The 23,012-nt window shown below is 40.5% G+C and overlaps 1 protein-coding gene across 5 annotated transcripts in view; it reads right to left on the bottom strand.

The window, feature by feature from the left end:
- zmat4a (zinc finger, matrin-type 4a) overlaps positions 1-23,012 on the bottom strand; it is an 86,574-nt gene that overhangs the window by 43,649 nt on the left and 19,913 nt on the right. For all 5 annotated transcript variants that reach the window (XM_018744042.2, XM_029256951.1, XM_018744044.2 and 2 more), the window contains 2 exons: positions 21,658-21,759; positions 5,779-5,868 (listed from right to left, as the gene is read on the bottom strand). In XM_018744042.2, the coding sequence (XP_018599558.1) occupies positions 5,779-5,868; positions 21,658-21,759 (192 nt within the window). The remainder of the gene's footprint in view (positions 1-5,778; positions 5,869-21,657; positions 21,760-23,012) is intronic.

Below are 23,012 nucleotides of genomic sequence, written 5' to 3'. Positions count from 1 at the left end.
ATTCATGTTAAATACCCTTGAGTAAGGGTATCAAGATAATCAAAAAAAATACGAGGGACAACACACTGATGAGTGGGGTTGCGGCGAGCCGGAGCCTAACCTAGCAACATAGGGTGCAGGACCGATGGGGGAGGGTACACGCCCAGGACGGGACGGCAGTCTGTCGCAAGGCACCCCAAGTGCAGCTCGAACCCCAGATCCACCACATGCCACCACATGCCCCTCAAGAGGGTATCAGTGAGACAGAAAGGAACTCAAACAGTGTAAAACAGTGATCTACAGATGGTTCAGTTACAATCAAGCATGAATTCCATTTTCCCTTATCATTCATTATTTTCCTAAAATACAAGGATTAATGAGAACCGGTTCATAAAACACAAACACACACACAGAAGCTGCTTGTCCTGAGCGCGGCGGCAGCGAGCCGGAGCCTAACCCAGCAACACGGCGCAAGGCTGGAGGGGGAAGGGACACCCCCAGGAAGGGACGCCAGTCCGTCGCAAGGCACCCCAAGCAGGACTCAAACCCCAGACCCACCAGAGAGCAGGACCCGAATAAGCCCACCGCACCACCACGCTCCCATTCATAAAAAAAAAACTTCCCCAGTAATTTGTTTTCCCATTTCTATCCCACGGAGTATGAGCCAGGCTAAGAAAAAGCATCAAGTAAAGCTACATCAAACCTTACTTGGATCTTTAGCCAGATCTAAAAACAGTACTCTTGGGTAAGTGGTGTATTAGTAAAAGACAAACATAACACATGTATAACAAACATACCACGCAGAACTCAGTCCATGTGTTGAATGTTTGTGTCTAAAATAAAAACTATAGCCAAGTCAGTGTGTGCACCTCTAAGTTATCTTAACTGCAGAATGAAGTGATGAATAATTTTCCTCGTGACCCCAAACTGCGACAATTCTGACAATTCCAAACTGCATATTAATAAATGACTATATAGAGGGGTGCGGTGGCGCAGGGAGCTCGGCTGGGTCCTGCTCTCTGGTGGGTCTGTTGTTCGAGTCCTGCTTGGGGTGGCTTGTGGTGGACTGGCATCCCGTCCTGGGTGTGCCCCCTGCCCCTCCAGCCTTCTGCCCTGTGTTGCCGGGTTAGACACCGGTTCTCCGCGACCCTGCTCGGGACAGGCAGTTTCAGACTGTGTGTGTGAATTAATATATTATAATTAATGAATTAATATATAAATTGCCAATGTTCCTTACAAAGAATACAGGACCACCTTCTTGGACGTGTCTCAAGTTTTTTTTCATGCTTTCCAGTTCTGATTTTTCTACAACGAACCTGTGTGAATTTCAAGCCTGTTTCACAACACCTGTCAACCACAGCAATTCACATCTGAAAAGGCAAAAACAAACTGTGCTGCTTTACACTTTCCAGGGTGAGGGACTCTTGAGTTTGCCTGATACCAAAAAAAACACATTTCTCATCTGTATACACAGGCAAGGTAGGTTGATTTAAACACTGCTAATTAAATAGGAGCGGGGCTCACCGGGGCTATTCAATCAACCCAGAACTCTTCCCTAGCTGCTAATTGGATCCACTCTGATGGCTCTTGCATCGAATTACAGGGCTAAGAGGCTGTAGGAGTTTTAAGTGTCCTTGGGGGGCCATGTACCTATTAGTAACTGATGCCATCAGCTGATCTGTAGAGAACAAATGGATATGGTTTTGTTTTCTTGCCGTTTCCTCCCACAGTCCAAAGACATGCTTTCAAGTGAATTGGTGACTCTAAATTACCCATATTGTGTGTGTGTGTGTGTCTGTGTGTGTGTGTGTAAGAGAGAGAGAGTGTGTGTGTGTATTTCACTGGTTTAGATAAGAGACTTGCATTCTAAGTATATCTAACATTTTAAGTGACCTTGGGTGAAAAGGTGTTGCCTAAATATCGTACTATGTCATAATGTTCATTGGAAGGCACCCCCCCAACAACATTAATTATGGGGTCTTCTTGACTATCAAGAATTATATCTTTTTAATATTAGTAGTTCCATTGACACTGGGTTCACAGCAACACGTAATGAGTACAACCAAATACATAAGACGAGGGAACGAAGTGCAAGAAATCAAATGCGAGACGTTCACTGTCCTGAGGTGTTCAGCATCCCTCTGAATTATTGCAGACTAAATGTCACTACTTCTAGCAGGACAAATTAATCCCTTTGGTCATCGACAGATTGTTCTTACAGAGGGAACATTCTGGTACAGACCACATCAAAAAGATTACGACCGCATCAACAGCTCAGTTTAATAAAGATGAGAAAGACTGTACCTCTATTTAGGTGAGCCTTTGTACGTTCCCCTGAATTTTAAGTCTTGTAATATTTCTGAAGGCAATTTTAAATGAAACTGAAAATAATTTCACCTTAAAATGGTAAAAGAAGGATGTAAGCAAGAAGTAAAGTAGAGAGAGACAGAGAAAGATCAGAAAGAGGTGGACACACAGATCCAAAGATATCAGAGAACTACTTCCTCACATTTTCTGACCATGATTTTCCAGAACCTTGGGGACAGTGACCTGCTACCCTACTTACTGAGAGAAAGAGGAGACTGTGTGAAACTGGAAGCAAAGTACGCACACACCTGTCGTAAGCGTAGGAGGAGTGACTGCAGTCACTCACACAAAACATACACATGTTATTAACACCAGTTTCAGTGTCAAATCTATTAGACTTACTGTTTACTTAGATCTGCACTGCATTTTTATTTTAAGGTAGATGTTTTTATCCATTATTTTTAGGTTTCCTGTGCATCCCATCCAGGGTACACACCACAACCTGACCTGGACAACCGATTAATAAAAATGGATGGATGGATGGATGGATGGATGGATGGACTATTTATATTTTCACAGAGGCTGTGAGAGGTTCCTGCACCTTTAAAATATCTGAACTCCTATTTCATTATCTGACGTGGTAGGAACAGAAATCAAACTAGAAGGAGCAGACTACGTCTGGATGGATAGATGAATGTTTGTTACAAAGTATTGCTCATAAAACTGTTCAAGTACTGCTATGGCAATACAAATATAAATCTGTCATGCAACAGAGCACGCTAAATTTGAAACTGAGAATTGAGAAAGTAGAGAGAGAAAGAAGAAAGTGTGAGACAGATACCAAAACCCCGAGAACTATGCTTCACTGTAACCACTCTTGACACATTTTCAGTCACAGGATTATTTTCAACTCTTATCGAAAAAATGTTTTTGAACAACGTTTGTCATTTTTCCTGTAGCAGATAACCGCAGATGCACCTGGAGGTGAGATATTGATATTACACAATTAAGCAAGGATTCTTGAGCATGGCAGCCATAAATCAATGCGATGCACTGTTCTCGAGCTGTAAAAACAGCAGTCCTCGACAAAGCAAGGAAGAGAGCGAAGCAACGCTCCTCCTACAAGCATTTATTCTCCCAGTGTCACCCAATTCTGCAAATCAGCAAGTAGTGTCATGAACTCAATTGGAGACAGGTCAGTGCGAAAATAAGGCGTCCAAGGCCAGCAATATATGTGTCAATTGATCGGTGTGGTATGGGGTCCCGTCTAGGGCCTTGGGACATTAGTCATCCTGCTGATGAAAAGTGATAAACACAACACAATGCCTATAAACACACAGCTCCAACTTCAAAGTGTTTATTTTTTAAACTTACTTGAGAAAAAGGGAAAAAAAGGGAAGAAATCAGAAAGAAAAGCAGCTTGCCTTTGGGAAAATTGGTGAGCATTCAGAAAAGTTTGGCCGGTGTTTCTGAACTTCACTGCAGTCCAGCTCCTCTGTCTGCTGAAGTTAACCATGGGTATGAATGCAAATGGCTTTCCGCAATGACACGGTACATTTACTACTTCCCAGTACATGGTGGAGGGGGTGGGGGGGGGTGTAACATCAAGGTTGCTGCTGTTTTTTTGCACATTTAATGGACCAATGCATTTGCTTTGAGCCTCTTTTGTGAACTGACACACTGTGCACATGTTGCAGTGACTGACACACATCACCTCAAACTGTAAACAAGGATTACTGACACCCTTACCTACCTACGCCTTTAATATGTCAAAATATTAAAATTATGCTGATGTTTACTCTGAACGGGCAATCAAATATTTATCACATTCTTGACATGCAGTGACAAAAAAAAAAAAAATAAATAAAAAATTAAGCCCCGTTTTAATTAAGTAATGAAAAAACTCAGTTGGATATTTATTTGTATACACAAGGATGTCTTTTATCCTGCCTATCAGGTCTCTGATTTTGGATGCTAACAGAGCAAGAAGTGCCTCGTTGAACATCCGAAATCACTTCTCCCCACATAAGTGTGAGAGCTAAAGTTCAGAGTTTCAGAGCAGACAGTCAGCTGGCAGTGTGTGGGACCTTGTCACGTGAGGTGATGGAGGGGCCCAGATTAATAACAGCAGCCTCCTTACTTTCTTCACTGCCCTCAGCCACCTAACCAGCCCTAGAGACGAGATCCCCCCCGCATTATGACCACTCTCCCACGTCTGTCGGACACACAGATGGGAGTAAATAAACAAGCCCAGATGGGAAAGCTGCCTTTTAGAATGACAATTTTCTGCCGTCTTTCTCCAGATTTGGCAAGGCATTGGTGTGAGATCAATCCAGGGCACTATTCGCCTTGGCTGAGATATCCTTCTAGTAACACACCAGAGAAAACAATGGGAGTAAGTAGTCTGTCACAGGGTCATGTTTTTCATGCAGCTGAGTCAAGTTAATGTTACATTTTTACTAATTTAGCCATTTGGTTGCTTGGAAGATGCTGTAATAAAAACTGACTTTCACAACATGTAACTATACATTTTACTCATTTAAAGTGCTGGGTATCGCAGAAGCAATGAAGCACTATTCTTAGCAGAGTCCCTCCTGGATGATAAAGTGGTAAATTCTTTACCTAGATTGCTATTCATTGTGTTACCCTTCAGCAGTGGCAAAACAAACTGCTAGGTACTTTTGGGGAACTGAAAATATTAGCAGTAATACTCACTGGAAATATACACAGCTTATCTGAATAGGAGGAAGGACAGTCACACCCTTGTTACACCCGTGCCTGTCAGTATGCAGTTCACAGAAGGATACATACTATGGTAAATGTCTTTTTGGATCTTCACAAAGGTCCAATATATGTAAAGAATCTTTAGTCAGTCAACAACAGGAGTAAATTGCTGGTTTTCAGACTGAAGAGACCAAGTCTAACCCCAAGCTCAACCCCAAGCTCAACCCTAAATTCAACCACAAGCTCAACCCCAAGTTCAACCCCAAGTTCAACCCCAGGCTCAACCTTAAGTTCAAGCCCCAACCAAAGTAAATGCACAGCCTGCATAACGGCTCCCTGAAGGACCTCTTCTCAAGTTCCTGCTCTCATTCTGCAAGTACACACCCACATCTTGGGCTGCAAACCGCTAGTCTGTCTCATCAGTCCCCTTCAAATGAAGAGCTTAGCAGAATGCAACTATCAGTGTCAACTTAGAAAAAATAAACAAGGAGTCCTATATTTTACATGGACAAGGTATACTTTTCTTTTGATGAAAACTCACTTTGACACCACCCAGCTTTAGGTTTTATTGTCCTTCCAAAACTCAGCAGTCTGTGTAGTAATGACACACCCCTCAGAATGCCTTCAGTTTAGTGGCTTATGAGATGAACAAGCCAAAAAGTTGCAGAAATTCACAGTGAACTGCACAGTAACCTGAGGTGACACTATAGCATACTACAGTGAACTAATAATTTATCGTATGTAAAACAATTAACTAAATGTCCTTACGTTGTCTGTTCGAAGTCTCTTGGCAGGGCACCCTCCATCCACCGGATGCAACATGTAATAGAGCCGTACTTTGTTTGCATGTTTCCGACTCTGGAAGGAAAAAGAAGTGGAGAAGATATGACTGACCTTTTACCATCTCAGTGGTATGCAAAATAGCATCTTTTCTAACTTCCGCAGCCATTGATGGAAAATGAAAAACAACCAATTTAACATTTCAAGCAACATCATTTCGCTCACAGAAGGGTTGAAACTGGTGTGCGTGATTTGTGTTTAGACCTGACTAAAAGTACTGAGAGTGGAAAACCTGTTTCTCTTACATAAACCTTTTGCAGGCTAAAATATTATCATACAGTTCAAACATACATTTGCATGCAAATATTCATTAAATATCAAATGAAAAAGAACATTCTGAAAAGTCCAAAATGATGGCACGGTGCCCCCTTAGATTCGTAAACATTTTATCTCTATTTATAACATATTCCACATAAAAAGGTTAGTCCCAGTACAGTGCCTTTATGGTAGTCTAGTTCATGTCGGCTCAAATCCAGCTGTAATGAGCTATAAAGTGTACATTTTCAATCCACCTAAGACCTTAATTAAACAAATTATCCTCCTAATTGAACCAGAGCAGCATTTCCTCCAGGGATTAATGTTGTTAGCTTACTGAAAGCTGAAAAAAAAAAAAAAACAGACACACAACACACACACACACACACACACACACACACTACCATATAACCTGCCAGGACCTAATCTAAGAACTCCTTGTCTGGAGTCATACTGTAGGTGGTTAATAGAACAACTGATGCCACTTGAACACATGCATGCTGTATGATTATCCCAGGGGACAGCCAAAAGCCCCAAAAAAAAAAAAAAAAAAAAAAAAAAAAACATTCCTTGTCATTACTGAGAGTGCAAAGTATTTATCACTATCATATTTCATAGCGGAGGAATTAACTTTCTCTACCTACAAGCCACACAGTTCCAAAAGTAAGGATGGGGCTAAGTGTTCGGAGAATGACCGTTTTTGGAAAGCTTTCATTTCCTCTGTGCTCAAGCAGCGAGGTGGTCCTTGGAGAAATACCAGGCAACAAGTCCTGCCAACTCATAAGAGGAACCTGTTCAAAGGAAATCCTTGTCTCTCGCTGGCAGCTCGACTGCCACTAGTTGGAACGGGTACAAAGGTGCGTTTTGATCATGTAAAAGAAAGCAAATAGACTCCACTTTTAAAAGGGCCACACAGTGCTCCGGGACTAAAACAAAAAAAGCAGCATTCATTCCGAATCCGAAGCGTCCTCCAAGTTTGAAGTGAAGAAGAACGTGCTTCTCTGTATTTTCTACTGGCAAGAAACCATGTTAAATAGAAAGGCCCTTGCTTTAAGGACTGTTCCTTGAAATATCAATTCCTGAATTGAGATTATAGAAATACACAGTATAAGAGAAAAATACAAAATTCCATAAAACAGAGGCCTTTCTGTAATGAAGCATGATGTAGGAGCTCTTTTCCCTCTCCTTTATGACACTCTCCTTCACTTGAGTGCACCTGCAAACACCTCAGACTACATGTGTAGGTATCTTTACTATAAATCTAAGGTCTTATGAGGCCTCCTGCAGGAACGTCTTGTCCTTCTGGCAGCGAGAACAATAATATGCTCTTGCTAATGGGTATTCTTAGCTGCATCCTGTCGGAGGTATAGCAGATGCTTGGAAAGCACAGCAATTAAAAAAAAAGCAGTCACATACCTCATTTGCACATTTCAACATTATAAATTAGGACACAAAAGTAGGCTTCTGAACTGCAACTGTACACTTTGCAGCAAGGGGGCTGAGCTTGAAATGTACGTAAAAAGCTATAGAGAGGTCACCGAAACGACAGCATAGTTCTTAATGGAGTCTTCATCGGGCTGGCAGTGACCAAGACAAGTGTATTTTGCCTGAAGTCCTTTGTAAATGACCTTCCCCTCCATTTGTCTTTACATGCTTTGCATGACACTGTGTTCATCATCCTGTACTGACATGAGGAATGAAATGCAGGTCACGTAGTTTTAATTTAATTTTCCAGGTGGTACACCGTTAGTTCCATTTATGTCTGATTTGCGTTTGAATAATTGCGGCAAAAGGGTTGTTTCTGCACCCCTGAAGCTGCATGGTAAAAACAGACAACCTGGACTCTTCATTTCCAATTGTGTTTTTCCCCTCTGATTTAATCAACCCATTTCTCCTGATCTTTTACACTGAGAAGTAATTACACATTGAGTCTGACGAATTCAGCAGTTCATCCATTAAGGGTTTCGAGCAGACGGATAATCGGCCAGAGCATAAATAATTGGTGGGTCAGACAAGGTTACAGTTAGGAAATTTCGACACAGTCGGTAAAGCTGAACCAGTGGAATCAGGGAGGGTTGAGGTGGCAAACTGATGCGCTCCTGCTAGGTATCAAGGCAAACAGATACCAGTTAATCTCAGCACAAGTTAAATAGCGAAAAAGTCTGAGCACATTTTTTTCAATGCATATTTTATAAACTGACAGCCCAAGACCTGTAGTGTTCATTCAAGGGTATGCTCTTCCAAAGCTGTAGAATTACCCAGCTGGGAGCAGATTTTTGCAGGCCTGAAGTTATCCACTGCCCTCACTAAACGATCACTCTTTGGCAGCAAATTGCCCAGTGGGCAGGAAGCAGCGCCAGGTGGTAAAGCACACTTTCCCGAGGAGAGGCCAGCCATGCCTTTTGTGTCGAGCCGCACGCCAGCTCGCTGGGTGGGTGTTCCTGCAGCTTTCGTGGCTGACAGTGCGGCGCTCGGGCACGTTTGCGCCGCAGTTCCCTTTTCGGCACGGAGAACAAACGAAACACCATTTCTGGTGAAAAGCTTTCCCGCTTTTCTCTTTTTGATTTTAATTATTTACAGACTGCCCAGCTGTTGCTGGAATTAATTACTACAGGGTGAGTAATCTGGACAGAAACATTTGGAACAGTGGCGAACTTACTGATGTTACTTAAGGCTACATCTGCATATACACTGAATGGTGTCGTGAAGCACAGCCCCTCTCGCGCTACCTTCAGATCACTCTGTTCTTGCCAAAAGATATCCTGTTATTTGAGTGTTTGTAATTCCTGGCTCTGATCCAGTTCACATTTTTGGTAGTGTGTCATCTTACATTTTAACGGCTGCTCCGCTCTTTATTAAATCACAAGCGTAAACACTGACTTACATTAAGGATGAATCACAGCTTAGTCAGAAAGTGCTTTAATGTTAGGCACCAGCCTAGTTGAACCAATTATTACCACAAGGCAGATAAATGTTTAACTATAATTAAGCTAAAAAGCAGAATTCACGGAGAGATGGGTGGAGAACTCGCGAGTCGCCATTTCATTGAAACACTCATATTTTCCACTGAATTTAAAACGGCCTCCTTCGTCTCAAGACTGTTTCGGTCTGACGGTTATGCTTGCAAAGCGTTGGACCAGCACCCCGTCCCATCGTACCCTGCCTCGCGACCTCTACTCTTGACATAGCTTCTGGACCAGTATGAGTCTGCACTGGACAAACAATTAACAAATTTGTTTATAAACAGATAAGACATATCATTTCATATGCCCTTCTGATAAACGTTTCAATGGTTCACTTGGATGAAGGTTCGAAACCCCAGTTCATTTCATATCTGTATTCAGCTTGGGTCCTGGACCTCCCTGGGGCATTCTGCTGCCTGCACTTCCACTGTTTCAGAGCAACAGTGATCCTTATTTAATGCTCAATACTCAACACCCAGATTTCAAAGTTAAAATGAGAAAGACAGAAAAAAAAAAACACAAGGATATTAATTAAATAAATCCATTAATTAATTTATTTTAATTAACTTGGATTTTTCCAATTTGCCATAAGGAGGGATACATTTGATTGGCAGTCTCATCCAGTATATTGACTGAATAATCATTTGGTAAAATCAATGATTGAAGAAAAAAAAAAAGCAGTATTTAATCCAAGACTGCACACACATAGTAAGTCATATAATTACTTTGGCTGGGTTGTCCGTGGACTATTTTTAAAATACCTAAATTCATTCACACAAACGTACTCAAAGTGGGCAAAAGGCAAACAAAGTATCGCGTATCAGAAAGTACAACTGTGACGGTATTCACCTTGTAAGTGGAAGACCTGTGGTTTGAATCTCTGCTCCTACTGCAGTACAGTTGATCAAGGTACTTACCCTCAAGTGAAACAGTAAAGTTACCCAGCTGTATCAAACAAGTAAACAGTAATTAGTAAATAACTGAAAGTAGCTAAGTATGTAAACTTAACATGGTGAAATTTCTGGGCAAAAGTGTGAAAAAATAATACACTGTAGCAACAAAGCAGTTCAAAATATCAAATATTTCAAATCACAGCTGCACTTTACAATGCAACTTCACATTATTTTTTTCTCCTATGTTCAGGATGTGCGATGTGGTCAGACAACGTAAAGCATTCAAAGGGTGCATAGAATGAAAAAAAAAAACAAGTGCTTCTCTAATAATTCATTTTGAACTTATTTATCTATCTTATTTATCTAGCCAGCTCACTTCCAGATGGGCCAACATTAAATGGATTACCAGTACAAATATTAACTTCAGACGGTCACCCTACTACTGTTTCCTGGTCTGTCTCAAGCATTTCCCTTTGCCTGGCTATGCATGTTTTTTTAATCTATTATCTTCTTTTTATCAATCTCTGAAAATGCAATGTAATGTTCATCATAATATTATCCTGTTCAACTGGCAAACTCTGGTTTTATTATCTTTGAATTTCTGAACTCCTCATCTTAACCATCTTATTTACCACAAATAAGAATGGTTAAAAACAATGTGGTAAGAGAATTTGGTTGGATAGGCCTCCTCCAGAAGTGGCAAAAAATCCCAGATACCTAAAAAGTAGTAGCTGCCTGGAGGTCGGAGTCCATGTGGTTCTGCTACGCGTGCCGTGCCATCTTCTTGCAACCTTTGAGATCATGCCTGTTAAACAATAGATAAACCTTCACACAGCTACTCCTGTAATGTAATGTAAATGTTTATATATACAGTACTGGGCAAAAATTTTAGGCAATTGGCTCGAGAAAAAAGCTGCAAAGTGAGAATGCTTTCAAAAATAATGGTCTTAATTAATAAACTTGCTACAAAGCTTAGCAACCATCCATCGTCAACAACCTCATGTCACGAGCGGGGTCGCGATGAGCTTGGTCGGGTCCTGCTCCCTGGTGGGTCTGGGGGTGGAGCCTGGCTTGGGGTGCCTTGCAATGGACTGGTGTCCTGTCCTGGGTGTGTCCCGTCCCCCTCCAGCCTTGCGCCCTGTGTTGCTGGGTTAGGCTCCAGTTCTCCTCCGCTCAGGACAAGTGCTCTCAGTCAGTGTGTGTGTACTTTCTTTCTTTAATGACACACAAAGCCCTTACTGTAATACTGTAACTTTTTGCAAAAGGAATGCTTGGAAATCTAAAATATGCTCTTTCTCATTGACACTAATGCAGAAGATATTAAATAATCTTCTAAAACAAATATTTTTGTGAAACATCTACGTGTCCAAGACTTTTGCACAGTACTGTATTAAATATATATATATATATATATATATATTACTAGGAAGGTGATTAGAAATCTTTGATATTCGAATAAAGTTTTATGCAGCTGCTCATGTGATGAACATTGGTTCATATGGTGGAAAGAAAATTAACCGTACTTTAGAATTACATGTCTGCATCTATGTTTCTCTTTTTCCTAATGTAATGCACACATTGCATTTAGTATGAAATGCACATCAGAAAGCATTTGCTAAATTAATAAATGTAAATGTAAAATGGAGTAGAATTATTTGAAATATTTTGCCATTTTAACTGTTTTAACTATTGAGTAATTAACAGCATTAGTAGATGCTGTTTTCTGGAGCAGAAAGTTAGATGCCACCAGCCTTTAAAAAGTGAGAAGGCTCACAGAGACAAAAGTTTCTAAATTAGACAGACAGACAACCGTACCCCTTGAGGTGAAGCAGAAGATTGCTTTCTCCAGAAGGTTAAGAACAAATATAATTCAGTCATCAAAATCCCAAGGACCCCCTAGACAATATGTGTTCAACAGGATGTGGAACATATTCTGGCCGTCATATGGCTCATCATAAGCAATAATCTACTCCTCTCAGGTTCTTGAGGTTGTCGGTTCAAATTCAAGATCCGTTCACTGGAGCTAAAAAATGTTCAAGAATATTGAAAACTACTCACCACTACTTCGTCCACCATTCAGAGTAATGCCTGTGCTGTTTTGCCCCCTCCTCTGTGGTTGTGCAGGTTTCAGCCCAATAACTTTCTAAATATTTACTCCTCAGAAGTCGTATTTTTATAGTGTTCCACTCTTTTATAAAAACACAGTAATTAAACATTAATTTACCAATACATTTAAAAGAACTTAAAGTATGCTTAATATTTACATTTATATTTATTCATTTAGCAGACACTTTTCTCCAAACTGACGTACATCTCATAGAAAATGCAATTTGTGCATTACATTAGGAGAAAGAGACATAGCTGCAGATGTGTGACTCTTAAGTACAGTTAGTTTCCTTCACTGTATGAACCGATTCAAGTAAAATCTAATTCAAATAAATAATATTGACAAAGAATAACTAACTTACTGTAAAAGAGCTAAGAGTGATAAAATGAGAGCAAAAGAAATCCAGAGCACAGAGCCGCCACTGAGGATCACTGAGCTGAACAGAGTTTTCAATTAAGACTTCTATTTTGTCTTAAAAGGGATTTCTTTCACATTTCTGAGGGCCTCCTTTGGATGTTACACACTTTATATTCTCAGTATATTTCAATTCTTTGGTAAAAAGAGCTTATCAACCTGCCTATACCAAAATCTTAGAAAATAATCCAATCTCACCACCCTTTCATATGCAGACAGAGAAAAGTGATATCCCGTTCAGAAGATCAGAGAAAAGTCTTTTTTACTGTAAAACTTCACTTATGTGAAAGGCCAATGAAGAGAACAATGAAAATGAAGACATACAAAGCTGAGGGACAACGAAGCCCAAACAGCTGTTGATCCGTCGCAGTGCTGAATACCCTCTGCAGCCACTGGTGCTGAACGCAAAGTGAAAGTCTCAGTTCGCACAACCAAGTTTGCCGCCAGCGAAATGTGACATTTCAAGCTGTATTAATTAATCAATGGCCGCAGCTCGGCGGTGGGCCCATGTTCCATGAGAGATAACACTGCCCGCTAGCTTTTCATGAATTTTCCAAAGTGGAATGAGAGACTCTTCTTGAAGGAAACCAGAGGCGTTTTTCCGCCCTGAAGCCTTTTTTTTTTGCCTTTCTGACTTTTGAGGGGGTAGCAGCATTGTACTGACAGCTCTCTGTGTGCCTTAGCTTTAAAGACAAAGACAGAGACAAGGAACACTTGGGTGGGCAAAGATGTATTTTCTGTTTAAAGATCAGCAGACAGTAGCAGATGTTCTTTTGTCAAGTGCTCTTACTCAAGATGGTGAAGGTAAGAGTCCAAGTAGCTATTCACTGAAAGCCATACTGATTGCCTTATTAAATAGTCCAACCCAAGCAGAAAAACAACTAGCAAAGGAAAAAGTAAAAGGATTAATCAGTTGTTTCTACTCCATACGTTTCTTTACCCTGGATTTAATCTCCCTCCAATTAGTTGATTCAGCTTCTGTTGCAAACTTGTAGGGCTTGCAATTCTTATGATGCAATAAGTCAGTTGCATACTTTTTAATTTGCTTATGATTGCCTTTTTGGGTTTAATGAACTATGTGAAAAACTTACTTGGCTTTCAGATATATAACAGATATTGGCAGCATTTATAATAACTGCCAGAAAGCAATTACGGTAAATGGAATTCTGTGAAAGAAGCATCAAGGCGTTCTCATTTCCTAAACAGACCATTACACTGCATAACTATTGTAGGACACGTTGCTTATGCTATATGAAACGACACACGCTTTGTTTCTAAACATCCCACACTTGCAAACATTTTGTAGCAGATGGAGAAGATTTGTTTAAGGCAGTTAATTTGATTGCACACTCCTAATGTGTGCATCACTAAGTGTGCCCCAACCGTGAAACGTGGGTCATTATGCTGCATAATGGCACCCTAGTAACTGGAGTCATTCTTATTGCTCTAATGTCATTCTGCTGTATTTTTCATTGCCTATGGCTGTTGGCGGTCCTGAATGCTGAAGATGAGTGTTGAGTTCACCCATCCAGGATAGTCTATAGGAGAGAGCAAATCTCTGCAGTGGGTGAAGGAGATGAGCTGAAAGGAATCAAAGTCATGCAACACACAGGTGGTCTATGTCACGGTGAAAATGACATTAAGCGCATCCACAAACCACACACACTCCAGGTCTGTTCCAGCCTGCACCAGAGAGAAGGGAATTCATTAGGCACCTGTCTGGAATCTTTCTGCAAGAGACCATCAGGGTGAAGGAAACAGCAACCGGCTCATTATGGAAGTCCTTTTATGGAGGGATGGGTATGACAGATGGATAACCTTGCAAAAGTCAAGGGATTAAAATTAAAAAAAAGAAAGAAACTGATGCAAAACTCACACTGAAATATTGCAGATTGACTGGGTATTTGGAAACACTAATTCTGAAACAGCACTTCTGATTATGCATACAAACTGCTAAATGCTGTTGTTCCTTGCTGATTGCTCATCAGCGTACACAGTACTTCATTTGAATCTGTTATGGTTTCACAACACTTTCCTACATATTAGCAGCTGTGGGAAACAAGTTGTAAGTGATTGCCCCTGAAGGCTTAATGAAGTTTTAGCAAAATATACAGTATAATTTATTACAAATGGTTTTTTTTTTATATATATTGTGCGTCAAAAGCTTTTGCTGCAAAGCAAAAAAAAAAAAAAAAAAAATATTGAAGTAAAAGTAATTCAGACAGTATTACTGCTTCAAATGATTTGTCTTGTGTTACAGCTGAGACTTACTATATGTAAAATGCATATTTTCATGCTAAGTATAGAAAGGCACACTAGGTGAAACAGCCAGTCTTCTGAGTATTTGGATAAACTCACAAAATATAGCCTTTTCCCCATGGTGGCTGTCGTCAAAGAATTACAGAATATTTAAAAAACACCTTCTCCTATGTCCATTGGCTGTCTGCTTGCATTTGCCCATCACCTACCATTCGGATGCTATTCAAATTAAAAGCTCCTATTGTCTTAAGTTTGCAGCAGACAGCAGGTCTAACCACTATGCTACCAGCTGTCCCTTGTAAGCAGTTCATGCAGGTTACCCTGAAATCGGGACGGGATTTCATTGCACCTGACTTCAGCACACCTTGCTTAATCAGCCAATATTGTTCCTTCCCTTATTTGATCAACAAATAATTAAAACAATCTGTATGACGATAAAGAAGAATATTGGTAACTCGAGAGTATACAGGCAGAAGATGTTCTAGCACGTTAAGGATTACTCTACCATGCATCAGATATGTCTCTGAGAACACGTGTACTCTGCTGCATCAGTGGAACACACACTCTCGCCCGGTTTGGCGGGGGGGGGGGGTCGGGGGGAGACATGGTGACACAGCCAGTGGTGCTGGTGTCTCACAGTGTCTCTGCTGTACATTCAGCCAAGGGTCTGAGTACGTTTCCGTCTAGGCAGAATTTACACGTTCTTCTCATGTCTACTTGTGTTTCTTCAAGGTGCTCTGGTTTCCTGCCGCATTCCAAGGACATGTATTTCAGGTGAGCTGGTAACTCTAAATTGTGTGTATTGTGTGAACGTGTGAGTGAACTGGAATCCTATCCAGGATGGACCTTGCCTAGCCCAGCTCCCTATACTTCTGAAATATACCAAGTAACCTGGACAAGTAGCCTGCGATAATGAATTATTGCGTTTTTGTTAAATGCACTGCAGTTCGTGGCAAATTTCCTGGATATAAAATGTAAGCCTCTGCTCATTTCTAGGCATAATCATAGCTTTTCAAGCTATATTTAAGTAGAGAAGTCCCATAAGCCCCCAATCATAGAGTAAAAGAGGAAAGAAAAGCCAGTTTTCTACACATCGCAGGTCCCAAGAAACTACAAGTGACAGCAAGACATAGTGGAACACTAAAAAAGCACCACTGGTCATCACCAGGGTAATGACACATAAGATGCAAATAAGTGAGTCCTCCCAATCACAAACAGATTTGCCTCCTTATCTGGGTAATGTATTCGGATAAGAGAGTAGAGGAGCAAACAGGGTAGTGATAAGGCTGCAAGTGGAGGGTTGATATTTCCTCCACTAAACTTTTGTCAGTTACCTTTTTCATTTAATTAATTGATTTTTACGACTTCTGAGAGAACAACTAACGTTCAAACACACCAATAAAACAATGGCAACAGAATTATATCAAGGACAGAACCAACATCATGGAAACATTGGGCATTTGTTTGCTCCGTGGCTGAGAGCTATTTGTAGGTGTTTCTATTCTCAGTTAGCCCATATGCAGGAGACGACAGCACTGTATATACTGTACAACAGGGCACATAGGTCTGGTGTCACTGGCAAGATACCAGGGCTGTATGGGAACTGCAGGTAATCCTTCATTTATAACATATGCGATTTACAAGAACAGAGACAGCCATCCCATTAACCTTGTATTATTTCCGAGTTCATAATATCTAACAGCAACCATAAATTAACATCAACAGGCCACACTGCCACAAAGCAGGTGAATTTTACATTGTTTTGGCCTGTGTTTGTGTTTGGGTGTCTAGCAATGACCGAGTGTTATGAAGACAAGAGAGTTATAAATTAAACTATAAATGATGCACACACTGGCTGAAGTCGCCTGTCCCGGCAAGCTGGAGTCTAACTCGGCAACACAGATTGTAAGGCTGGAGGGGGAGGTGACATACCCAGGGCGGGACACCAGTCCATCACAGGGCATCCCAAGCAGGACTCGAACCCCAGACCCACCAGAGAGGAGGACCCAGCTAAGCCCGCTGCGCCACAACACCCCCTGAGTACTTACACTTACTTATGAAACTATACAGCAGCTGCATTATCTGAAAGATATTCATTCATCCATTTCCGGCAACCACTTGTCCTGCACGGTGTCGCAGGGGTCTGGAGCCTATCCTAGAATCACTGAGGAGAAGGATGGGGAAGTATTAGAAAGAGCTACAAATGACAACAAAAGTATAATACTATCCTGTGCTTTTACCATTATTCTACATTAGTATTATTTTAATATGAATAATGCATGATATTAGAGAAAAATATAACAAAGCCCTTGTAGCACGCCGGGGTGGCCTGGGGAGGGGGCGGAGATGGAGGCAAAGCAACCACAGCTGGGGATGCTTTCACTCCCTATTTCTTCCCCGGTGCCCAGCAGTAGGGGGAAGAGACCGAGGAGAAGAACGAGACAGAGATGTACCCGAACCCGATCCTCGAGACGACGCCCGCGTCCCAACCGACCCGACTCTCTCAGCCCCCCTGAGCAGCACGAAGCCTCTCCCTACCTGTTCCCTGGCCCCCCTTTCCCGTCTCCTTCCTTCTCCCCTGTCTCAGGGCAAATAAAAGCCCACTGCAACGGGTAACTGCATCTCCTGTCTCCTCCTCATCTCTTACAGCCCTGTTATGCAATGTAGTATTCATGAGTGTTAACTGTTTATACATCCTTATGATTTGCATATTATTATAAAAAGGGATTTTCAACTGTTGGAGGTTGAAGACTACCTGTATAAACAACTTGAAGATTCCAACTTTTGAAAGGATTAATGTTCTCCATGCAAGTGTGTGCTTAGAAAGCCTAACAGCAATCCATATGACCTGAACAATAATGTGTTGAATGACCCTGTTGAATGAAGTCACTGATCCCTCAGAATGCTATTCTATGCAATTGCTTCCTATGGCGTACATCCAGAAAGATTGTACTCATTGGCCTTAGGAGCCCCCTGTGTCAAACTGCCATTGTAGGTCTTTGTCAACCTTAAGAAGGATCACTGGACTGAAGCACAAGAATCTGCTTTGCAAACAGAAAACAAAATGAAATTCAAAAAAATTTTGTTTAGAGCAGGTGTACTATCTCATTTATTAACCATGCTTCCTTATATAGCAGTTTCATTTTACTATGCAGCAGAACCACGTGACGTTTCCCCCGGAGCAATATTTTTGTAATGTTTCATATTTTAACCCTTTATGAAGTCAGGCATATAATAAAGAGTAGAGCATAAAAACCCAATTGGGATTTATTCCTGTACACACATCAGGTTGTGTAATATTGTACTACCTTGTTACAGTGGTACGTGCTACAGTAATGCAATTCTTAATTTTCAGCTCTCAACCACGGACATAGTTGGCTAAATGGAACACACCACCATCTCTAAGGCGTGCAACCATACACAAGACATACACTTTCTAAGATGTATGTAATGAGAAACGGTTAATGTAGAGAAAAGAGCGAGACAGAATGGGATATCAAGCAATGAGATACTCAGAGTGCTGAACGAGTATCCAAGTAAACTTTCCAAGCTGCTGAATGCAGGAAAACAATGCAAGCTGTCCGGGCATAATTACACCATTGGCTCCATCTCGCCTTATAGTGAAAACAATAAATTGAATGAGGCACTGCGGTCTCTGCCAAAACAGGCATAATAATTCTGGCATATGGAGCAAAGCAGGGGTAGCACAAGCCAGTACCAAAAGGGGAAAAATAAAATTAAATCAGCACTGAAGTGAAGAATGAACTGCACAACTGGCACTTTTTCTGCCCAGCAACAGTCCCCAGTAATGAGGTTAAATTAAGCTATGGTATGCAAAGATGATAGGCGATAAAGTGGTTGCAAACAGAGTAAATGGGAAAAAAAAGATTACTCTGTTTTCATATTCAGTCATTTATTTATTTTGATAGACTTTCCTGGGTCACAGAGGGATGTCAGGTACAATAAAATAGGAGGATTGAGGCCCGGGGTTTCAGTACCTGAACTACACAAGGAACAGCATGAAATCTGAATATGAATTACACCATTTTCAACAGAAAACTTATTTACTCACACCATACTAACGGTAAGTAAAGTGTATAAATAATAGTCATTCTTGCTGAAAAAAGGGCTTCCTTGCACATAATCCACTTAATATGGAACATGTCAATATTCTGTTTTCTCTGGTTATTTAATTTTACTGAACATATCAAGTATGTATTATGCATAGTAAATTACTACAGGAAGCTGTACAAACTTTCATAACTACATCCTTTATGATCTATAAATATCATGTCATGTGGACTCAAGATATGTATGCCACAAAATGTTTCAGAATAATCAGCAGAATTACTTTAGATTTTGCACTCGCTGGCCAGTTTATAATATACATCTGCCCATTTACACATTCAGCTCATCCCCCCAAACATGAGTTTTGTGGTTATGAGTTAGTTATGTAGTTATGACTTAAAGCATGCATACAGGGTTGACATGTTTAGCTTCTCTTTTACTGAATGTTAGAAGACGCAAGACAAAGTGAATTTTAGATTTGACGGAATAAAAATTTTTGCTCTGGTTCCAGCATCTCAGAAATAGCAATCCTCCTGGGATTTTTTTGTGCACTACAGTTATATTTATAGATAAACAAAAGTAAACAGTAAAAAGAGAAAAAGAATCTAGTCAGCAGCAGCCCTATGGGCAAAAACGCCTCACTAATAAGAGAGGGAAATGGCAACAGGGAAGGAGAATGGCAAGACACATGCAAGCAAAGGCAGGCCACAAGTGAGCAAATAATAGCTCAGTATATCAGTGGTGTACAGAAGGACATCTCAGAATACTCAACACACAAAACCTTGAAGCAGTAGCAGACGACCACGCCGGGTTCCACTCCTGTTAGCTAAGAACAAGAAGATAACGCTCCAATGAATCACAAAATTTGTTTCAACATAGTGAATGACAGGGTCATAATTTAGCATAAACAGCATGATTCCGGGATTCACCATGCCCCAATCACCAAAATATAGAAGTGGTGGTGGTGGTGTCATGGAGTGGGAAACGTGCTGAAACACCTAATGTCTGAGGATTACTTAAAAGTCACAGTGCACCTTAATACAAGTACTGATTAAGTACATCCTTTCATGGCCACAATTTAAACCTTTCAAAATGGATATTTCCAGTAGGACAATATTGTTTCACAAACTATATATCATCAGATGGTTCCATTAACATGACATAATGACTTTAAAACCAATACCCATGAATATAAAGGCTTTCAATTTCCTCTAAATACGCAAATATGTGGGCAGCATTTAGTTTCAAGGGGTTACACTTGTGGAAGTCCATGACTGAAAACACTGGCTTCCTTTCTGTTTTAAATCATTTATGTTGAGGTTGATCAGAGTTTAAGATCAACAGATTAATTGCCTCTGCACTTTTTAAGGTATTTGATCTTTGGTGTGTTAGACATCAATGACTATGCTGTGTCAGGAATATTCTCAGAGTTTTTTCTATTAAAGAGTTCACAGCAGAAAATTCTCTAGAAATGTGCATCAAAACTGAGTGTGAATTAGGCATTTTAGGTGCACAAATCAGTGCATCACAACACATGGTAATCAGAAAACATCAAATACATTATATGTTTGAGTTCGAGAGTTTAGCAGTTAGTCTGTATAGTGTTCTGTTTTGGTTTCTTTGATGGAGGATTAAGATATATATTTGTGATTGAGTTGAGTTTGAATCAGGGAGTATGATTTTTCAGTTGTGTTAAAATTTAAATAAACTGAAAGGTTTGCCCTTTTCCGTACTGCTGAATAGCTTTATTCATTTGATCTCCTTATGATTCCTATGAGCTTCTTGGTAGTGTAAATCATAGTAAAAAGGAAAGAAAAATAAACATTCATGCAAATCCATCCATGCCTCGCTCGGTCGCTCCTGAAACCTGGCGTGACAATTGTCTTGCAAGAGAATTCTATGGTTTTTAATTTAATTTAATTTCTTTTCTCAGGAGAGTTCAAATCTCATAATTATAACGGAGTTGAACGCTTGCTATTTTAAGTTACAAATTACATTTGCTGCTAAGTCTAAACTTTTACATTATGAGTGTTTGCTGTGCAAAGCAAGCCTATACAATGATAAAAAGAATTACTGCAAACGTTTTAACCTTACTCTCGAACTGTATGAGGATGCCACTTTCTCTCACCATGACTACAGTCTCTGGGTTACACAGTTGTCTCTGTTTTCTGTTGCTTCCCTGCCTACAAAAGATTCCGTTGGAAATATGAGAGAAGATTCTAGAAAATTCTGTGACAGAACAACCCCCTCTCCAAGAAGCTGAGAGCCAAAAGACACGGTTGCCACATGACACCAAAACACTAAGTAAATGCTTTACATTCTCAGGTATGCCAGGCTCCCGGTATCCACACTTTCTTCTTTGAACAAATGCATGATGGTGCTGCTGTGGACAGTTCATATTACCTTTCTACTGTGGAGTGCACATATTACCCATGTCTAAGTACTTTAAGCATAAACATACTTTTCAAAAAATGTTTCTGATACAGTAGATACATAGTATAAATCAAGTGTCAAATCAAATAAGCAACAAAATATTGTTTTCAGACAGAATAAAACTCTTGAAAACATTTTAACTAGTAAAAGTGTTCACACTTAGTTATATTTATTAGCATAGTATCATAATTACAGTTATTAGTACAAGTCAACACACACCAGGTAAAGCGTTAGAGTGTGGTCTATAATGGGGTAAACGACACCTCACTCGTTAACCTTGTAAAGTTGACCACTATAAATAACACTGCAGAAGTATAATCCACTAGAGACAGATGTGAGAAAGTGTTTGGAGGGATATAAATGTATGGGGGATAAGGAACAGCTCTGCAGACGGGGGATGGGGGGTCATCCTCACCTCGTAATGGGCTACCCTCTGAGACTCCGAGATGAGCTGGGCGCTGCAAACTTTGCAGTAGCTGTCGGTGAAGAGCCCCTGGTCCTCATCCGTTGACTTCATCTGGGAGAAGACAGCATGGAGTGGGGATTTCAAAGATCGCTATTTTAAGTGAAGTCCTGAAACCACTGGCTTCAGGTTTATGCCACAGGTATAAGCTCTTACCGGTCCCTATTATAACATCTGCTGAATAAATAATTTACAGTTACACAAACAACACAAGGAAGACAATGACTCTTTGTGATGACAGCTTGTTTGCTCTTCTTCCTTTTGCTGTGACTCACATCAAGCTAAAAATACCTAACAGAACCAAGCGAAGGAATTTGTGCCATCAAACACAGAGAAAAGCAACAACAGCTGATATGCAAAGATATTTTTTTTACTGCTTACAAGCACCTAACTGATCATTTTATTTAAAAGGTAGATCTGGGTGGAGACTAGTTATAGCTTTTAGTCATTCTTAGCCATAATGAAGAAGAAACAAGCAGAAACTGAGTGTCATCACTTGTGCACGAAATCAATAAACAAAAATGAAAAAGACTGCAGAAGGAAAAATTGTTGTAAAAGCAATATTCCAGCAACAAAGTGTTCAGGGAAAGGATGACGGGGCTTCCATGTTTCCTCTTTTATGGCCATTTTGCTTTTATTATCCTTGGCATTTCAGCAGTCTAATTCCTTTATCACTAATTCAACATTTTCCATTAGATGCATGGACCATGCATTTATGGCCGTTCCTGTCCAGCTAACCTTGACTGCTTTTGTGGTCTGTATTTACAGTGTCTGTGAAAACTGGTTAATTAAGGAAAAGTCTGAATCAGGGACCCTCAGTCGCTGCCCCTTCTAAGTGTTCATTTGCAAAGCAACAATGTGAGGCAGGGGAGCCTGAGATCCATATTTTCTCACTCTTCAGTCATTTAGGAGGTAATTTTATCTAATCAGTGTGGAATGCTGCAAAACGGAACTCTGTGAAAACACCCCAGAAAGCAAGGCCTTGAAGCTCCTATTTAGCTGATTGTTCACCATTTATTCTATCGTCATTACCATGATTACATCCAGTTTCAGATTACACAGGATTTGGTTGAGATCCAGCTAAGCCAATTATCCACCATCAAATTTTCCGGCCATGACGCCAGATTATTCCGAACCACTTCTCATCTGGGAGTGTTGAATTACGTGCTGAGGCTAGACAGCCCTAGGAGGACCATGCTGTGAAATTCACAAGTTATAGTGCAAGTTTTTGAGCCCAGTTGGTAATTATAGCTTAGCAAGTGGTTCGAAGTCTCGATTAAATATGAGCATCCACAGGAAAGCACCAG

This window comes from Scleropages formosus, chromosome 12, assembly GCF_900964775.1.
Source record: "Scleropages formosus chromosome 12, fSclFor1.1, whole genome shotgun sequence".
NCBI classification, from domain to species: domain Eukaryota; kingdom Metazoa; phylum Chordata; class Actinopteri; order Osteoglossiformes; family Osteoglossidae; genus Scleropages; species Scleropages formosus.
Note: the sequence above shows the minus strand (reverse complement) of the source record. Positions and strands in the feature narration are given on the sequence as shown.